Here is a 19635-nt window from a genome sequence, read left to right as displayed (position 1 = left end):
CCTGCTTGAAGGGTTTAGCTAGCTGTTTCTTAACTCCGACACCACTACCTTCTGGCATATTGGCCATCAATCAAACTTACAGTATGTTACAGCTGAACAATCCTCAGTCTTAATATGTTAAAAAGTACTAGGAAGATGCTGCAGATGTTCCATGTGTGGAAGGGGAACATATAACTGACTCCTTTATCTATGACAGCCCCTTTGTGGAGGTTCCCACGGGGAATATTGTTTCAGCCGTCCAAATTACAAATGTGACACTTCCTAATCAAAACCTTTAAGCAATGCTTTCCGAGGGAAAACAATTTAAGAAAAGTTAGCAACTTGATGTAGTCAATACTGATGAAATCTCAGAGGAAAACAAGTTTATCTGACCATTGGAGGGTTGAAGAATGTACTTTCAACTGTTCTATTTACCTTTTGGCCTTTTTAGTACCTAAAATCTAAAGGACATGGTAAATTTTCCTTTCAAATGTTGTCCAAAGGGCGTTCAGACCTTTAAATAATCTGATGGCTGCAAGGGCTTTAACCTCCAATCACAAATAGAGGGGTCGGTAAACACAATAGCAAATTTGACTCTGATAAATGGGGCAACAAAGTCTTACGCCCTATGTAAATTGGACATATACAAATGTGCCATTGTACTTGACATCACAATTAAGTCTGCACACTTAGCAGCACAGCTAAACTTAGAGGCAAACCGAATGCACAGGGACATGGGCATTTCTCAAAGGTGGGAACTTTACTAAAAAATATTAATGCCATTTTTGAGAATTGAGGAACATCAAAAATAGATCTGTTTGCAACAGCAGTTTTTGCAAAAGGTTGAACTTTGTATCCAGATATCCGCAACCATTCTCAAATGGAAATGAACTGTCACTAAATTTGTGCTAGATGTTAGTGTACCCTTTTCGGCCTGTTATTAATATTGCAAGTGGTAATCAATACATGTAGAACATCACAAGACTGCTCTGGTACTTGCATCTACTGGAAATGTACTGGGGACAGTAGTTGCTAAGCCTTACAAACTTACTCAAAATGCAAAGGGTACAATGAGGGCACCTGGGACCATATCAACTAGCTCTAGCAGGATGATTCCTGAAGAAATCTAAACAGAAGTTTAACTGTAATAAAAAAGAGGCATAGAGGCAGCCATGCAGCCGCACACAAATGTTCAATGGCTAAGCAACTACGTTTCAGAAATGGACACAAAAATATGGCTCTAACGATCAATTGATCAATATTATCCTATACCTGTTGCCTTTGTTACATTGCAAGCTAGAATATGCATTACTTGGGGTACATCTGTCACCAATAGTTGCATATTCTGAGGGATACAACAACAGACACTACCAGACTTTAAGAGATTTCTATAAGGGGCAGAGAAAAGCAATACACCCAGAATCATTGAATCAACCCATTTGTAATCTGAACAGAGTTCTAGCACAGCCATTTAATACCACCCTTCGAACCAGTGCATAAGGCAACACTAAAACACGTAACATTAAAGCTGGCCTTATTGGTAGCAGTAACATCACTATGCAGATTAAGTGAGCCACAAGCTATGATTATATAGCAACAATACGTTCAAATATATATATATATATATATATATATATATATATATATATATATATATATATATATATGTTTTAAATAGTGATAATAGTATCCAATTTCCATGTTGGCAAGCCTGTTGAACATCCTGTTTTTTCCATGTAGCAAGGACACAAGCAGAAAGAATGATGCACACACCAGATTTAGGAGAGCAGCAATGTTCTATGTTCTGTCAACGGAGGAAATAACAGATTCAGCAATTGTTTTGGCGCAGGCACCACGGTCCAGCGGCTAGCGATTAACAAAGCCTTCTATAGCCAAATGAATTTAAAAACATTTGTAAATGTAATTCTGTCACAGGGAAATAATATAATTCAAACCTAGAATATAATTTACAAGAAAGACCATAGCAGCCATAGTATTAATGGGGATAATCTCTTGCTAATGGCCATATATGCAGCAGGGACACAGTCCAATAATGGACAAGTGTGACAGTCCATGTTAAAAAACATTTAGAAAAAACACCCTTCACATGCTTCACCATAAAATGGAAGAGACTGCTATATAAAGAATATATAGTGTGTGAAGCTAGAATAGGTGCATTCTACATAGGAAACTAAGGCCTGATGTATACAATGATTTTGCCTATAGGGCAATGCTTTAATGCATGAGGGCCCTAGTAAATAACCAGAAAGATTAGTTTTGCAACATGAATCTTCTAGTTTGACACAAAACCATCAGACCTCGCTGACTAATGGGGGCAGTAAGTAGCAGATGTACAGTTCAAATCATTTAGATTTATCTGTTCAAGACATAAAACAATAAGATAGGAAACCGAAAAAGAAGATGGCGGTGCATGGGGCATTTTAGGTTTAACCTCAATATCATAAACTCCCTGTGTGATTGACCCCTAAATTGAAAAAAACTTTCCCTATACAGAATATTTCCAGACCCAAGAACTAGATGCCAAAATAATAGATAGCATGTGCATCTAGAAGAGTTTCAAGCTTCAAACCTGTTCATCCAGATAAGTAACAGGTTATTCACAGCATGTGTTAGATACACATGCTCTGAAAACTCCTGCCATCTAGTGTTGGACTCTGACTTTTACAGATTTTTTACAGATTGGACCCCTCCCTGCCTTTGACCCCCCAGACCACTGACAAAACCTGACTCCATTCAAATCCAAAGGTTCTATAGAAGGTGACACCTAAGTGCCTGTCAGCTTTGAAGCTATTGTTGTTGCCGAGAACACCCTTAATGACCGACATCCTCCAGAGGCTGCAGGAGGAGCTCAATGTGAGTCAGAAGTGCCTCTTTATTCTTCATCTTACGAGGAAGGTTGTGGCAACACCACTACCCGAACCCACAGACATTCTGCCTCCGGAGAGGAGACTGGCATTTTGAGGAAGACCTTGCATCGGTGGCCCATCCGGATCCCATCACCAAGAAGCATACAGAGGCACCAGCCCTCCCCCTTATGCTCCCCCTCCTATACAATCACCTCAACCACCACCATCATGACCACGTACACCTACTCCACTGCCTCTGCCACAGGGATCCCCATACTCCTCTTACGATTCAGGCAATCTTTCTGGCCCGTTGACTCCTACAACACTGTTTGAGTCAGGATCGACAGGACCCTTACAAGACAGCAATGTCTTCCCCCAGGTATCCCAGAACTCTACCATTGCCTTGTTAGGTCAGTTCCCTCGGAATATCACAACCTATTACAAGGTCCCCCAGTGGGCCTCCATCTTTCACTAGGTGGACATGCACTTCCTCCACAAGGAACATTTCCTTATTGAGTGGACATCGAAATTTCTGCACATGCTGAAGGGCATACTCAAGTCCATCCTGGAGTCATTTAGGGAACCACTAAATGCCAGGATAGTAGCACCCAGGGTGGAGAAGAAGTACAATCCCTCCCGCAGTGACCCCGGTCTACTTCAGTTGCCACATCCCATGCGACTCTTGTTATTTCTAGTGCACAAAAATGGGCTTCTGCTTAAGCTATAGGTGATTCCTCACCACCTGGCAACGAGAGCAGCAAGCTTTTTTTTAAGTCCCCTTAGCACTCCAGATGTACCATCAGTAACAATAATGTGTAAAACATCTTGGCAGATATTTTATTCCCACAGCCCATCCATTCCTTTGGTTCACTTACTCAATACAAGAATGTCTGTCTTTGTACTGCAAGGTATAATCATTGGACCAGATTGTTTATTCTATGGTGTTCCACCATCTCACAAACTGTATCCAGATTTTTCTTGCCATAACCTTTTAGTTTACTTTATCCAAAATGTGATTATGCTTTCTGGATTTCAGCTTATCTAGCATTGTCTGGGAGTCACCTTGTAACCATTTTTCTACAGATTTCCCTTCTAGCCACCAAGATCAAAAAAAGTAGCTTGCTTTGATCTGCATTAAGTGCCTCTTCTCCCAAATCATTATATCTTACACCAGAAAATACCAAGATGGGGCTTACCTGCATGTTGTTATCTAGGATTGCTAATACCTAACCAACACCTTGCCAAAAAGAACACAAAGCAGGGACAATCCAAAAACATATGCAAGTCCTTAGCCTCCATGGTACCTCATTTCATGTATTCCCTCTCCTCTTTATTCTTAATCTTCACCAGCTTTAATGGAGTCCAATAACACCTGTGAATTGTAAAGATGTGTCTCCCTCTTAGTGCAGCTTATTTATTAGTGACATACATTAAGTCTTTCTCCCCTATTTCATATGGTGATTTTCATTTCTCATCCATTACTGTTGTTAAGTGCTGGTACCAGACAGTAACTTCTTTTTTTCTTAGGAACAATTTCTTTCATATCTTTTTTCATCTGGCAAGTTTCAACCTTGGAACCAATGTTGACAGTTCGGCCACAGGATTATTTGTATATATTTAAAGTTCAAGATTATTCCTTTGGTTCCTTCCTTCCAATGTTCTCCAGTGTAAGACGCTTCACACAGCTGTCAAGGGGGTAGCCAGGGGGGGAGTGGTTATTTAGTGGTGTACACCTAACTCTGTGCAATGATTGAGCCCAGTTGAGCCCAGTGGGAGTGAATGCAGGAGCTGGTGAAGCATCACCCTGAGGAGTTTAGGAAAAGGTAGGAGGAGATGGTGTCCGAGGGTAAGTCTATCTCAAGTGCTGCCTCCGTAGAACGCCTGCGGCTGTGGACAGAGCCTCCCGGTGGACAATATCAGCGTCCTTCTTAGACGCCATGCCTGGCGCCATACAGTGGGGCTTAAACTTGAGGTTCAGCAGACACCTCCTTGATCTGCCCTTCGATGGGGAACATCTGTTTGGGCCTCATGTTGATGAGATGCTGGAGAACACAAAAGAGGACACCAACATCACAAATCAATGTGTGTCCTTCACATTGCCCCAGTATTGGAACTTTCATAGATTCCCATGCTTTGTATCATTCCCCGTCGTCAGAATGGGAGCCTCGGTAGTATCACAACCATAGAAACAAAAGAGAAACATAGGCCTAGGCCTCATCTCATTTTGTATCCTATCACCCTCTTTTTGTAAAAGAGACCAAACTTTTGCCAGGACCAATCAGAGTAGCCTCACCCCATAGAACCTTCCTGAGAGAGCTCAGAGCCTCAGATTTTTCTACCGCACGTTGTGCTAGGGAGTCTCCACTGAGCTCTGCTCAGTTTTCTCAATATTACTGGTTATTTCTTCAATTTTTCAACTGAAATCAAGACATGTCTGACAAGGAGAAGAAGGCCGTATTCAGGTCCTGTGCCTCTTGTGGGAAAAAATGACTTTTTGTGGAAGATAAGCATGACAACTGTATTTATTGCTTATACCCGGACCACAAGGCCACAGACTGCAAAATTTGTAGAACCTTCTCTACCAAGACACTCCGTGACAGAGAGGGTCGGCTTTTGACCTGGCTTCAAAAGATGAAGACTCGGAAGGAGTTGCTCTCATCAGATGAAGAGGATTCAACATCTCTAGCGTCCTCTCACAGATCCAGGAAGAGGGGTAGGTCTCCCCCTGGTTCTTCTTCAGCTGAGCCCCCTCTTAAGGCCCCTCATAAGATCTCTGACAGGTCTGAGAGGGCTGGTCCCTTTCAATCTCCTCACGGACGTGCAAAGGAGAGGCAGGGACAGGCTGCTGGACTGGTTACAGCCTCAAAGGACAAAAAGGAGGTTACAATCGCTTCTCCTCCATCCAAAAAGGAAAAAAACGGTGACAAATGCTCTTCTGTCACTCCAGGAACCCAGCTGGGGAAAAAACAGCGTCCGTCGACGACGAAAACATCAGGTACGTCGATGACGATTGCTTCTGTGAAAATTCCCGCTGTTTCCTTGGCTCCGTCGACGGGCTCGTCGTCGGTAGCGATCTCCACGTCGACGGCTTCGTCGTCATTCAAGGTACCCGGGTCGTCGACGATAGCTTCTTCCATGTCGACGACGATGAGCTCCGGTAAGGTGCTGTCGACGACTAAAGTACGTCGACGACGACGACAACTTCGACGTCGACGCTGATGGTGATGACGCGAGTTCGTCTACGAAACCGTCGACGATCATTCCGTCGACGACCAAGATTTCGTCGACGAAGGCCGCTATACCGTCGACGATTCCATCGACAATACCGTCGACGACTGCTGCACCGTCGACGACTGCTCCGTCGACGAGACCGTCGACGGGTCAAAAGATGCATTTTCCACTGCAGAAGATGAAAATTACACCGGAAATGACGTCTCCGCGGCGTGTTTCGTCGCATCCACCGACAATGCTTCTGGATGATGAGTCGGAGGAGGATGAGGATGAGAGTGGCCATTATGGGGATGCCTACAGTCCCTCAGACTTGAATGTAAAATTGCAGGATACTGACACAGAGGAATATTACGAGCATACAGGTGGCCAACAGTTGCATCACTATGTTCCACAAGAGCGACATCCGCCTGGTTTAGGGCAGGACATGGTGGCCATGCCCGCCTCTTTAATCTCTGATCTACAGCTGATGCTGCAGGTCTATCGGAACAGGTTTCCTTCGGAACCTTTACAGCAGTCGGCGCAACCTCCACCTCAGGTGTTGTCACAAGCACAGCCAGTTATCGGTCTGCCTCCTTCGCCAGTGGTGCCCCTCACGCCACCACCGGTAATAACTATGGTCCGTTCCCGGACACCGGATCCCGAACCAGCCAATCCTGTCCAGCAGGACACCTCTTCGGACGATGAGGCTGTACAGGTGGATCCCTTGACTGATCCATTGCAGGACCCAGATTTCGATCAGGGTGACAGTGGGCTACAAGATCCAGACGCCACTGGTCGTGATACTTCTATCTCCCCTCCAGTTGATATAGGGGGGTTCCATAACCTGATGGAGAGAGCGTCAAAGAGGTTTGGACTGCCGATTACGAGAGAAGAGTCTGAATGTTTCCTCTATGACTTCAAGGAACAATACAGAAGATCTGTCAAGTCCATTCCCATAATTGAACATGTGTGGGAGGAAGGTATGAAGATCATGCAAAATCCAGCCACTGTTATTCCGGTTCTCCCCAGACTGGAAAAGAAGTATAAGGCCCCAGAAGGCAGTCCAGCTTGTCTTCTTGGACAGCCGAAGCCTGATTCGGTGATCTCACAGGCCGCCCAAAGCAAGTCCAAAAACCCGTCAACGCCTTTGACTACGCCTCCGGACAAGGACGGTAGGCGCCTGGATAACGTGGGGAAGAGGTTTTCTACCATGGCCAGCTTGCTTGTTAGAGCAGCAAATGCTCTCGCCATTCTAGGCAGATACGATCGCCAGATGTGGTGTGACATGGAACCGTTTGTGGAACAACTACCAGACTCCACAAGGGATGAGGCCAAGAGAGTGCTGATGGAAGGAGAGAAATCCTCCTCTGAAGTTATCGACTGTGCTATGGATATAGCTTCCACGGCTTTTCGGGCCTTAGCAGGGTCAGCGGTACTACGTCGCCAGGGCTGGTTGAGAGCCACCTGGTTTCGTCAGGAGGTCCAAAATAAGATCCTGGATCTCCCATTAGATGGAGAAATGCTTTTTGGTAAGCATGTTGACGATGCCCTGCAAAATATAAAAAAAAAGGATACAGACACGGCGAAATCTTTGGGATCACTCAACTACCGTAAGGTCCCATTTAAAGGCGCTCGTGGCAGAGGTTTCTCTTCGTATAGAGGCAATACCCAACAGAGATATTCCTCTCAATCTTCGCAGTCTTATAAGACCCAATACTCAAATCAACGGCAGGGACAATCGGCGGTCTTACTCTCGTCAACCTCCGCGAGGGCGACAGAACCGGCAGGGACGTGATAACGCCAAGCGGCAATAGCGGCCTCCTGGCTCTACCTACTGTTCCTCCCCTCCCAGTCACATCAGTGGGGGGCAGGATATCCTTTTGTCTAAGCAGCTGGAAGTGTATAACATCAGACCAGTGGGTCCTGAATATTGTACAGAGTGGCCATACGTTGGAGTTCCAAGATCTTCCTCCAACAAAAGCTCCGGGCGCCATCCGCACAAAACATCTGGGACTGCTCCATCTCGAAGCCCATCAATTGTTCCTCAAGGGGGCAATAGAACCGGTACCTCTCTCTCGGAGGGGCAGAGGTTTTTATTCCAGGTTCTTCCTGGTGCGGAAGACGGCAGAGACTTGGCGCCCCATACTAGACCTAGGAGAGCTCAACACTTATCTCATCAAACTCTCTTTCAGGATGGTCACTCTCCAAGAAATGCTTCCTCTTTTGAACCCAGGCGACTATTTGCCGTCTCTGGATTTGGAAGATGCGTATTTCCACATACCGATACACCCAGCTCACAGGCAATATCTGCGTTTCACAGTGGGCAAGAGCCATTTCCAATTCAAGGTGCTTCCGTTTGGCCTTCGGTCTGCACCTCGGGTATTCACCAAAGTGTTGGTGCCAGTAGCAGCTTTTCTACATCAACAATCCCTGGAGGTTTTCCCTTACTTGGACGACTGGCTCGTCAAGGCTCCATCTTTCAGGGAAACCTCTCAAGCTGTTTCGACTTGCATTCAGTTGTTCAGTCACCTGGGCCTTCAGCTAAACAAACACAAGTCAGTTCTACGGCCCTCCAGAGCCACACGGTTCCTTGGGGCCATTTTGGACACCACGCGATGCACAGCTCGTCCTTCGGAAGAGCGTCAACAGAAGTTGATCGTATCAGCTCGTCCACAAGAAATGCCTTTCAGTCCGTCAATACAAGTCTCTTCTTGGGTCGATGTCATCCTGCATTCCATTAATACCGCATTGCAGGCTGCGAATGCGTCCTCTGCAGGAAGAACTAGACAAACAATGGTGCCAGGCAGAGGGTTCATTCAACGACAAGGTGTTGGTGACATCAGCAATGAGAAGGGCATGCGAATGGTGGCTAGTACAAGACAATATCGCACAAGGTCTGACGTTCAGAATTTCACCATCCCCCCTGATCATGACCACGGATGCCTCTTTGGAAGGCTGGGGTGCAGTGCTCCGAGAGCTTCAAGTCAGCGGGCACTGGAGTCCAGAGCAGCGCCAGTGCCATATCAATTTTTTGGAGCTGACGGCCATTCGGTTGGCTTTGCAGGCCTTCCTTCCCAGAGTTCGCAACCATACAGTGCTGGTACGGACGGACAATATGACGCCCATGCACTACGTCAACAAACAAGGGGGAACGAGGTCGCAAACTCTGTCCACAGAAGCTCCGAGAATCTGGGATTATGCGATTCTTCACAGCATCAGTCTGAGAGCCGAACACCTGGCAGGCTCGCTCAATGTCAAGGCGGATGCCCTGAGTCTCCAGACAGAGGTGACTCACAAATGGGAATTGAATCAGTCCATTCTGGAGAGTGTGTTCTAGGTTTGGGGGACACCAACCATCGACCTTTTTGCCTCTCCGGTGAACGGCAAATGCCGGTTTTACGCAAGCAAGGTTCACCATCAGGGATCCCTGGGGAACGCCCTTTCGATGGCCTGGTACAGCGCATTCTTTTACGCTTTTCCTCCAATTCCCCTCATTCCTCGAGTACTCAGGGAAATGAAGGCGGAACCATACAAGAGGATCCTCATTGCTCCAGCATGGCAATTTTGGTACACAGAACTCCTGCGGCTCTCCCAGGCTCCTCCAATTCGCTTACAACCAATTCCGTCCCTGTTGTCAAGGAATCGGGGACAGGTTTACCATCCGGATCCGAAATCGCTACACTTGACAGCGTGGCTCCTGAACACAGAGAGTTCCGTCATCTGAATCTCTCCCAGGAATGTCGAGAAGTTCTGTCACAGGCTCGAGCACCGAGCACTAATAAAACTTACAAGGCAAAATGGAAGAGGTTCTGCCTTTGGTGTCAAAGACAAGGTCTCCATCCTTACAAGTCTCTGCCTCATCATCTATTGCCATATATACTATCATTGGCTAAGTCTGGGTTGGCGCATTCGTCTGTGAAGGTACATCTTGCAGCCATATCAAGGTTTCGGCGTAGTTCTTCAGGCCCTTCCTTATGGTCCTCTAGGATTGTTAAACAATTCTTAAAAGGCTTGTCCCGAATGTATCCTCCAGTTCGACCTCCTCCACCAGTTTGGCAGCTCAATCTTGTCCTGGCTCAACTCATGAAGGCTCCGTTTGAGCCTGTGCACAAGGCGGACTTGAAGTTCCTGTCTTGGAAACTTGCCCTTCTCTTAGCTCTAACATCAGCGAGAAGAGTTAGTGAGCTTCAAGCCCTCTCCATAGTGCATCCATTCCTTCAATTCAAACAGGATGTTCTTATTCTTCGCACCAATCCAAAGTTTATTCCGAAGGTGCCGTCTGAGTTCCACTTGAATGAACCTTTGATTTTAAAGTCTTTCTTTCCGCGCCCTTCTACGCCTGCGGAACGCACATTACATTCTTTGGACGTTCAGAGATGCTTGAAATTCTATTTAGAGCGCACACAACCCTTTCGGAAATCATCCCAGTTGTTTGTGTCCTACAGCGCAGCACGGAAGGGGTTTCCTTTGGCATAGAGTGGCATTTCCCGCTGGATCTCCAGTGCGATTGAATCCTGCCATCAGGAGGCGGGCAAGCCACTGGACACAAAAGTCCGTGCACATTCCACGAGGTCTGTGGCATCGTCTGTGGCTCTCTTCTCTGGAGTCGCCATTAAGGACATATGGAGGGCAGCAATGTGGAGCAGTACTCATACCTTCAGGAAACACTACTTCCTAGAGTCTGCAGGACGAGACGGCGCGGCTGTTGGTCAAGCAGTTCTGCAGAATCTTCTGCATTGAGAGGTGAGCTTTCCCTACAATCCCTCCATCCTGGTGAGCACATTTTGTTTATTGTTTTGCTATGCTATAAGTATTGCTAATATGGTTATGTGATGCCATGTATCTACAAAATGTGTCTTGGTGATTTACTGCTAGCTACTCTGATACAAAGCATGGTAATCTATGAAAGTTCCAATACTGGGGCAAGAAAACAAGTTACTTACCTGTAACTTTGGTTCCCCAGTATTGGTAACTTTCATAGATTCCCATGCGCCCACCTCCTCCCCTGGGAAAGCTCAGTCTTTTGCAAGAGATAGTGGCGGTTTGCACAACGGCTACGAAAATCTGAGGCTCTGAGCTCTTTCAGGAAGGTTCTATGGGGTGAGGCTACTCAGATAAGTCCTGGCAAAAGTTTGGTCTTTTTTACAAAAAGAGGGTGATAGGATACAAAATGAGATGAGGCCTAGGCCTATGTTTCTCTTTTGTTTCTATGGTTGTGATACTACCGAGGCTCCCATTCCGACGACGGGGAATGATACAAAGCATGGGAATCTATGAAAGTTACCAATACTGGGGAACCAAAGTTACAGGTAAGTAACTTGTTTTCTTCTGCCCTTTAGAGGCTCTTTTTTTAATGCAGTAACCTGAAGAAGGGGCGAGGGCCACTTCCTCTGATCCCCGGCACTCATCCCAGAGACAGCAGCGGTCTTTCATCCAGAGAGCAGACAGAGGGTACACAGGGGGGATCATCACCTCTAAGCACTGTTTTGCCCCACCTCCTCCTCTGAATCTGTCACCTGTCATGGGGAGATTGTTTGATTTCCTCTACCATTGGAAGGAAACTTCATCAGTTCAGTGGGTACTTGCCATGATTCTCAATGCCTACTGCTTATAGCTTCTCTCAACCCCTCCCAACATCTCACACCACACACATACCCTAAGCAATTAACATCTCCACCTTCTAGAGGAAAACGTCCAGGTTCTCCTCCACAGTGGGGGCCATAGAAATAGTGTCCTCTCTCCAACGGGGAAGAACGTCTATTTTCTTAACGTCCTCATCGCCAAGGAGGATGGCTTCCTCAGGAACTTCAGCCCCTCAATCAATCCATTGTGTCAGAACATTTTCACATAACAACCCTGCAGGATGCCATCCCTCTGCTCCGACAAGGCAACTACATAACACAGCTAGACGAGAAGAATGCGTACATTCACATCCCCATCCATCCTGCCCACAGATGCTACTGCTTGTAAGTGGCCATCGTTACTAATTAAAAGTGCTTCCCTTTGGGCTACCACCACTTCAAGTGTTTTTAGAAAGTGCCTAGCAGTATTAGCTGCTCATCTATGGAAAGGTGTCCACTTTTAACCCAATTTCGACACTTGACTGATCAAGAGCGCAGACAAGCAACAATGCCTAGCTCACACCTACGCTGCTATCTCCCTGCTTCATGGCCTGTGATACACTCCAATTGTTGCTAAGTCTTATTTTCAACTCTTGCAAGTCTAGCCCTCCCTGGGATCTGTACTTCATGCACTCACAGGCAAAGCCTACCCCTGACAGCAGAGGGTGTTGCCATTCCAACAGCTCCTACCTATTTTTCAGCTCAATTGTCAAATCACAGTCCGAACTGTCATGTGCCTCCTAGGGCTGATGGCCTCTTGCATTGCATTATTACCCACACCAGAGCTGTACATGCCCCCTTGCAGGAATGCCTCTCTGCTCAATGGTCACAAGTGAAGGGTCCCTTGGAAGATCTAGTATTAGTAAAAGACCAGCGCCCATTGCTCTCTTTAGTGGTGAAACAGCAATAACCTGCTAGTAGGCAGGCCTTTGCAGACACCATTCTGCATGTCACCATTATCACAATCACCTCTCTAGCCAACTGGGGGGAGGGAAGTGATGTGTTGGGGGGGTTACATCTCAACAAAATGACAGTTTAGGGCATGTGTCCCCCTATCAGCAGGTGAGGCACATTAACTATTTCGAGCTGCTGGCTGTGTGCCTTGCTCTCTTGGCCTTCGTTCAAGGTATTCAGGGCAAGGTATTCCTTATCAAGTTTGACAACATGACCACAATGCATTACCTCTCCCCTGCTCTCAGCCCAAGCACAGGAGACCTGGCATTGGGCTATCTGCCACGGCATGCACCGTCTGGTAGAGTACCTTCCAAGAGAGAACCACTATCTGGCAGACCTTCTCAGCCAGACACATCAAGAAGTCCTCTATTGGGAACTCCATCCGCAAGATCCTGCTGTAATGCTTTCTTCGCGGTTGCACCTCCCAGATAGACCTGTTTGCCTCCCCCTAAAATACAAAATTCCCAGACTTCACCTCCAGGTACCTACACTCGCAGGCCATGGGCAATGCACTGTTGATGAGCTAGCCATGGATGTTTGCCTTTGCTTTTTTACCTCTGCTTCTGAACGCCATATGCAAGATGCAACACCCATTCCTAACTCTTATCCTAATGATCTCTATATAGGCTGGACAGCTCTGGTACTCAACACTCTACGAGATGGCCATCAGCCCCCACAAGAAACTTGACAACAGGCTGGACCTTCCCAAATGGAACCAAGGTCAGATCAGACATCCAGACCCCAACCAGCTCAATCTAGTGATCTTGCACCTGAGGTCCTAGAGTTCAGCAATCTGTGTCTTTCTGAAGAATGCATGGACATCCTGCTCAAATCACGTTGGCCTGCCATGCTGCAGATTAGAACTGGTTTGTCCGTTAATGCATCTGCAGTCACCTGGACCCTCTTAAGCCTGGTGTCCAGAACATCATTTGTTATCTTCTCTACAAAAGTCATGCCTCCCCTGCACTTCTGTACTACTACATCTAGCTGCCATGGAAGCATACATGCAAAACAAGTAACACTCTCCCTTCTTTTGTATCCAAGTAACGAAAGTCTTTATGGAGGGTCTTAATAGTCATCCCCCGAGATCCACATCTGTCCCTGCATGGAACCTCAACGTAGTCCTTACAAGACTCATAGGTCTGCCCTTTGGGCATTTTCATTCTTGCCCTTTGTAGTTCCTATCATGGAAAGTAGCTTTCATCGTAGCCATAACCTCCCTCGGATACATAAGGGAGTTGCAGGGCCTCATGCACCAAGAACCCTTCATTCAGCTTCATGGGGACAGAGTTGCTCTCAGAACCAACCCAGAGTGCCTCCCCAGGGTAGTGTCTACTTTTCACCTCAATCAGACTATAGAACTTCCAGTCTCTTTTACTCAACCATTCTTAGTAGCAGAGAGAGCCTTTCATACTGTAGATGTTAAATACGCTCTCATGTTTACATTGACAAGACCAATCTCTTCTGTAATTCAGATCAATTGTTTGTAGTCTTCACAAACCCTTACAAAGGCCAGCCTAGCTCTTAGTCTTGTATTGCCACAAACCTGCTACCATAAAGCAAAAACAATCCCTCCCTTTTTCCCCCCAGGATGAACTTGGCACACCAAAAAACCTCAACTATAGCCTTACTTGGTAATATTCTGCTAGCTGATAAATTAAACAAGACCCATATATTCACAAAGCACTACTGTGTGGATAGCCCACCAACAGGCTATGTTGGCCAGACCTGTGCTAAGGACTTTCAGACATCGGTCTCATCCACACACTAGTCACTGGTTGTAGGGGGTACTGTTTTATAAGGCATGTGTATTGCAGTAAAACATGTGACAAACGAAATATGTCACTTACCGTCTGGGAATCGTTTAGTATTGTTTAATGCTGCAGATTCACAGGCACCCACCCTCCTCTCCGGAAGCATTTGGCTCTACTTGCAGATCTCTTCTTGCAAGACTTAACTTACTTACTTAATACACATGATGCTCCATACTACATTCACTCACCTCACCGTACTTACTCTCACTGTACGACAAACAATCCATTATGAAGCTGATACCCATTTCATTGCCCATTAAGGGTGTAGTCACAGTGCATCGCTAGGCGTAAAAACATAAGAAGAAAAATAACCTGCAAGCATCAGCGTCCAACACTAGACAATAGAACTATGCAGAGAATGTGAATCTACAGCACTCCTCTGTAGGACTAGACCTCTAGAGGGTAAGGCATATTTTGGATAGGTCCAGTCTACATTTGTATGTTAGAATATTGAGGGCAAACATATCACCCTACAAAATATTGAGGCTGAAATATTGCCAATCAGATCATCATAAAGTATATATATGTTCATAAATGTTCATAAATCTAGACGTTCAATTCTTAACTTCATATCCATGTACGTTGAAGTTATACATATCTTTAGGAAATGTATATCTGGTAAGTACAGTAAACCTATACTTACCTACACCAGAAAAGTTGATTAAATGAATAGGTTTTCATTTTATCCTTGTCCATTTTTTCATGGAGACAGTATTGTTGGAAAACTGCCACACTGTCATCTCTTTGGGAGTTTCTTATTTTTATTGTAACAAGCCAATATTTCATTTTTCTTCCTTTAGTCATATTCGTCAATTGAGAACATGCATTGTAGTTTATAGTAGTTTCATGAACAGTAGAATAATCTTGGAACTCTGGGGAAATTGTCTACCACCGCCACCCTTTTATTCCTGTGTTTCTCGAGTTAGCTCTGTAATGTAATTTTCTTTTGGTCAAATTGGATCAGGCAGACTCCTTTGCATTGGGAAACCCAGGGGACATCTTGAGTTCTTTGAATGTGCCTGATTTAGTTATTATTATGGATAGCGTTTTGCATAAATCATAATTGTAAAATACTGTATGTGCCTCCAGCTACCAAATGTAGTCCAACTTACTGATGCATTTAATAACACTTTATTGGACACTGTTGTAAATTGGCTGTGAAGCCTGTCCACGTGGGGAGTAAGATGCATACTAAAGGTCAGATGCAGCTACCACCACTCTTCTTAGAACCACCCACTTGCTAGATGTCTGGCCCTCTAGTAACAATTTCACAAAACCCTTACAAGTGAACTCCCATGCTGCTTTTATGTATAACAGAGCAGGGTTGCAGAATGTCTTATGGTGGTTTATCTCCACCCATTACCTGTGACACCCTTCCAATTTGACTGAACTACTGGATTCTGATAGAGGGAAAAGAGTGGTCAAATGAGGAGCTTTAGAATGTTGGAATGAAGGGTAGTGATTCTTCTACTGGGAATACTATAAAGTGGTAACACTAATAGTCTTTACCTTCATGTGTCTTACAGCAGTTGAGGCTGGAATAAATGGTGGTCAGCATATCGCTCACAGCCTGTCTAGCCATAATTATAGGCATGTAACTTGTCCCCTTTAGGACCATTTTGAAGAATATCTGTTGGCTGCAGCAGGCAGGCTTTTCTAAGGCTTTCTGAAAATTGTATGATTCCTCTTAGCTGTTTTCTCATTAACCTTTTTATTCTCTTCAGATCTTAAACCTAACACAGGTTTTGAAAGATGGAAAAAGTCCACTTCAATTGGTCCAGACGCCTCCTGTTATTGTAGAGACTGCACGATCACACCAGAAAAGCTCCAGTGAATCATACACACAGAGCTTCCAAAGCAGAAAGCCTTTCTTCTCCTGGTGGTAGCGAAATGAACAAGATGGACATGAGATACATGGAATGTGAAGACCTTCATCAAGGAGCCAAAATAGAAAGATTGCAGACCTTTCACACTTTAAACTGAATAATGAACATCACGCCCATGCCTTTTCATTCCTGCCTTGGCGACATCTTGAGACTGATATACAAGATGTTTGAAATAATAGTTCTGCGGTACTGTAGAGCCACAGACTTGAGGTCTGAGTGTCTGGCCTCAAACAGGAGTTGTTTACAGTCCAAGCACGAACGCATATCACTGGAGAAAGATGCATGCAAACTGATATACTTTGAAAACATGAAGGGCATTGGACACACGCATATATAGATGGATAAGATGCCCCATTTTTTCATCCACCAAAGCTTTCATAAAACGGCTGTTAGGTTTAGCTCTATCAGCTCCCAGAATTGAATGTAAAACCACTTGACTGAGCAAATACAGTATTTATTATATTAACAAAAAATGAGAATCTTGTGGTAAACAGGAAGCCAAAAAAAGTCCAATTACCCTGTTTATCAAATTCTCGAGGACTGTTTTCAGGTTCAAGCAAAGTTATTTGTCTGCTTCTTTATGTCTTTATAGAGAGGTCAGCAAAAGTCTTGTTCACATTTTTACATCAACGGTCATGTGTATAATTTTATGTGGAAGTATTGATTCCTTTATGGACATCAAGGCAGTCTACATGCTGTTGTATGTAACTGTAACTAGAAAATCGTACATCACATGTTACTAATACATGTGTACACATCAGTACAACAATGTCATTAACATCAGCATATTTTTTTAGATCATATCTGAAGAACCTGCATGTGAACACTGGATTACAGCTGTATATAGATTCTACTCAGCCGCGCATGTACTTAGTAATCTCCCAGCAACGGGGATATTTGAAAAGCACTTAATGGAATTCTCCTATGTACTGAGCTAGGATGTTTCAATACAGACTGTTTTGTAAATGTAAAACGTGTAGTACTAGCTCCGTCCTTCACTTCCCACACCACACACACATGCAAATGTATATGTTTATATCGATGCACATATTTCCTTCTCGGAACGATATAGCCCTTGGTCCCTTTGTTCTGAAGACAGTAAGTAAAGTTCGCCTTGGATTGATGCTAATGTTCTGGGTTGGAACTGGATCAGATGTGCCACTGGGGGTAATTTATGCCCACAAGTCACTTTTCCTGTCTTCAATTTGTAAAAATTAAATTGATGCTTTGTAAGAGTAAATGTCCCAGACTTGTGGAAAATGTTAGTTGTTTGTCAGTTTCGTACTTATTCTGCAAATGCATAATTACTTTTTATGCTTGCGTAGCTAACATTTTCCTTTTTTCTCTTCAACTTCATTAATTCTTGCTTTGCCAAACCATTACAAGCTTATGCTTTCTTTTGCGTCAATTATTTTCTGTTTTTTTACATACGCTGAGCCTATGTTTCTGTGTAGGAATTTGAATAGCCATCTGAGGTCTCGATGAGATCATGGCGGAGTGAGAGAAGTAGATTACTAAATAAAGGGGTTTGTGGAGGAAATGAGTCTTTAGTTTAATTCTTTGATGGCCAAAAAGGTTCCAATAACGCGTGGAGGGAAAGGAATGTAAGAATATAGTCATTTCATTTCTCACCATGGCTAAATGTTAAGTGTATGTGGTTGCTTGCTCACAGCAGAGCCCATACTTTGGTGCCCATTTGACGTTGGCAGAAACCGTGTATACAATCAGGCATACAGAAGTGATGAATTTTTGTTTCACTCCCTGTACGGATGGTAAGTTTCATTAGTCTCTTGGCATCTTGTGAACATTTAGCTTGCTGTTCCAAATTGATGTATGCATTACTGTGCCAGTTTGTTTAGTCTTGAAATATTGGTTATCGCGAGAAGGGTAATTTCTGTTTAGTTGCATGTCTCCTTTCAATGTCTGGATACGCTTGTCTGGGGGTAAAAGGAGAGAATTGCTAGGAGCGTGTATGTCTGTGTCCCATTGTAATAGATGGTTTGGCTACCCCTGGGTTGCGTAAGCATTTAAAGTGTGCAAGAATTAAACATTTTGTACTTAAGTTATTATGGTGCCATGCCACAAAGGCATTAATCATATCTTCATCCCTTACTGGAAAAGGTATAGATCTTTTGTTTGCATCTGTCTTTTGATTTGTTAATTTGTGTACTCTTTATATCTAAATCGAGATGTCTGTTACACATGCTGAGAGAAACTGTTTGGTATTTTATTTTCACAAACCATGTTCTCCCACTCTGGTCTTCCAGAAAAATAATTCACATTCTAACTATTAAGGATTCTTTAAAATGTTGCACATTCTTCAGTTTCAGAAATGTTTCTCATATCTGGGAGAATTTGTCAGATAAATACAATATTTAATTTTCTTTCTGTTCCCGTGAGCTCACCTGTATCCTATATGGCAAGATGCTATATCTTCTTTCTTGTTCTGTTCTGCTTCTGTCCATAACTAAGTGTTAATTTCTGGGGCATCTCTACATGTGCAAAAAAAGACCCCATTCCTCAATTAAACATGAACGTTGTAAATTCACATGTTCTTTGTGGAAAAAAGTTGGTGAGGATACACGTGGGATGTGAAAGTCTGAGGGGAGCTATGAAATATTGATTCCTACATTTTCTTAACTCATTACACACTGCGCCACCGAACACAGATAGCTAATTGCTATGGTACACAGTGACTAGAGCACCACTGTTTAACTGTAATCAGTATGTTTTTTCCATTAGCTTATCAAAGGTTTGTTGTGAATGTGAAAGCTGCGAAGGCAATCATCAAAGCATTCAATAATACCTGTGAAGGTGCAAAAGTGAGAATGGATATGGCAATTAATATGTAACCCAGAGACTGACATTTTCATAGATGGATATTTGTGACATTTATCATTTCAAATTATTTGTGTTACTGCAGGCCATCAGTTAGTGTATACTATTATAATAATCCAAAGGAATATACAGAAAGTTGTCTTCTTCACAGTGACTTGGGAAATGGACAGTGAGAAGTATAATTTTATAACCTCCATGAAGTAATTGAGCAGAATGCAAGTTATCTCAGTCTTATTCAGAGATCGCCTCATGAATACTTGACAGATTTGACTGGAATGATTTAATGAATTTGCTTTACTGTGTCAGTATGCACATTTACTATGCACAAAATTTACTGAAGTGTAGTGTTCTCTTAGCTTATGAGTCTTGAGCAAAAGCTAAAAAGTTGTGATATGGCAAAGCTAATGTAAGCTTCTTAAAAGGTTCTTTAATGTAATGTTTACAATTCGGTCTTCAACTCTTGGTT

General features: G+C 44.1%; 1 protein-coding gene across 1 annotated transcript in view; it reads left to right on the top strand.

Moving 5' to 3' along the window:
• Positions 1–18715, top strand: part of PI4K2A (phosphatidylinositol 4-kinase type 2 alpha) — a 243754-nt gene extending 225039 nt beyond the window's left edge. Inside the window, exon 9 of the mRNA XM_078643573.1 lies at positions 16170–18715. Coding sequence (XP_078499699.1) covers positions 16170–16331 — 162 coding nt within the window. The 3' untranslated portion in view covers positions 16332–18715. The remainder of the gene's footprint in view (positions 1–16169) is intronic.
• Positions 18716–19635: the final 920 nt, after the last annotated feature.

The sequence above is a fragment of the Lissotriton helveticus genome, chromosome 5_1 (genome assembly GCF_964261635.1).
Source record: "Lissotriton helveticus chromosome 5_1, aLisHel1.1, whole genome shotgun sequence".
NCBI lineage: Eukaryota > Metazoa > Chordata > Amphibia > Caudata > Salamandridae > Lissotriton > Lissotriton helveticus.
Note: the sequence above shows the minus strand (reverse complement) of the source record. Positions and strands in the feature narration are given on the sequence as shown.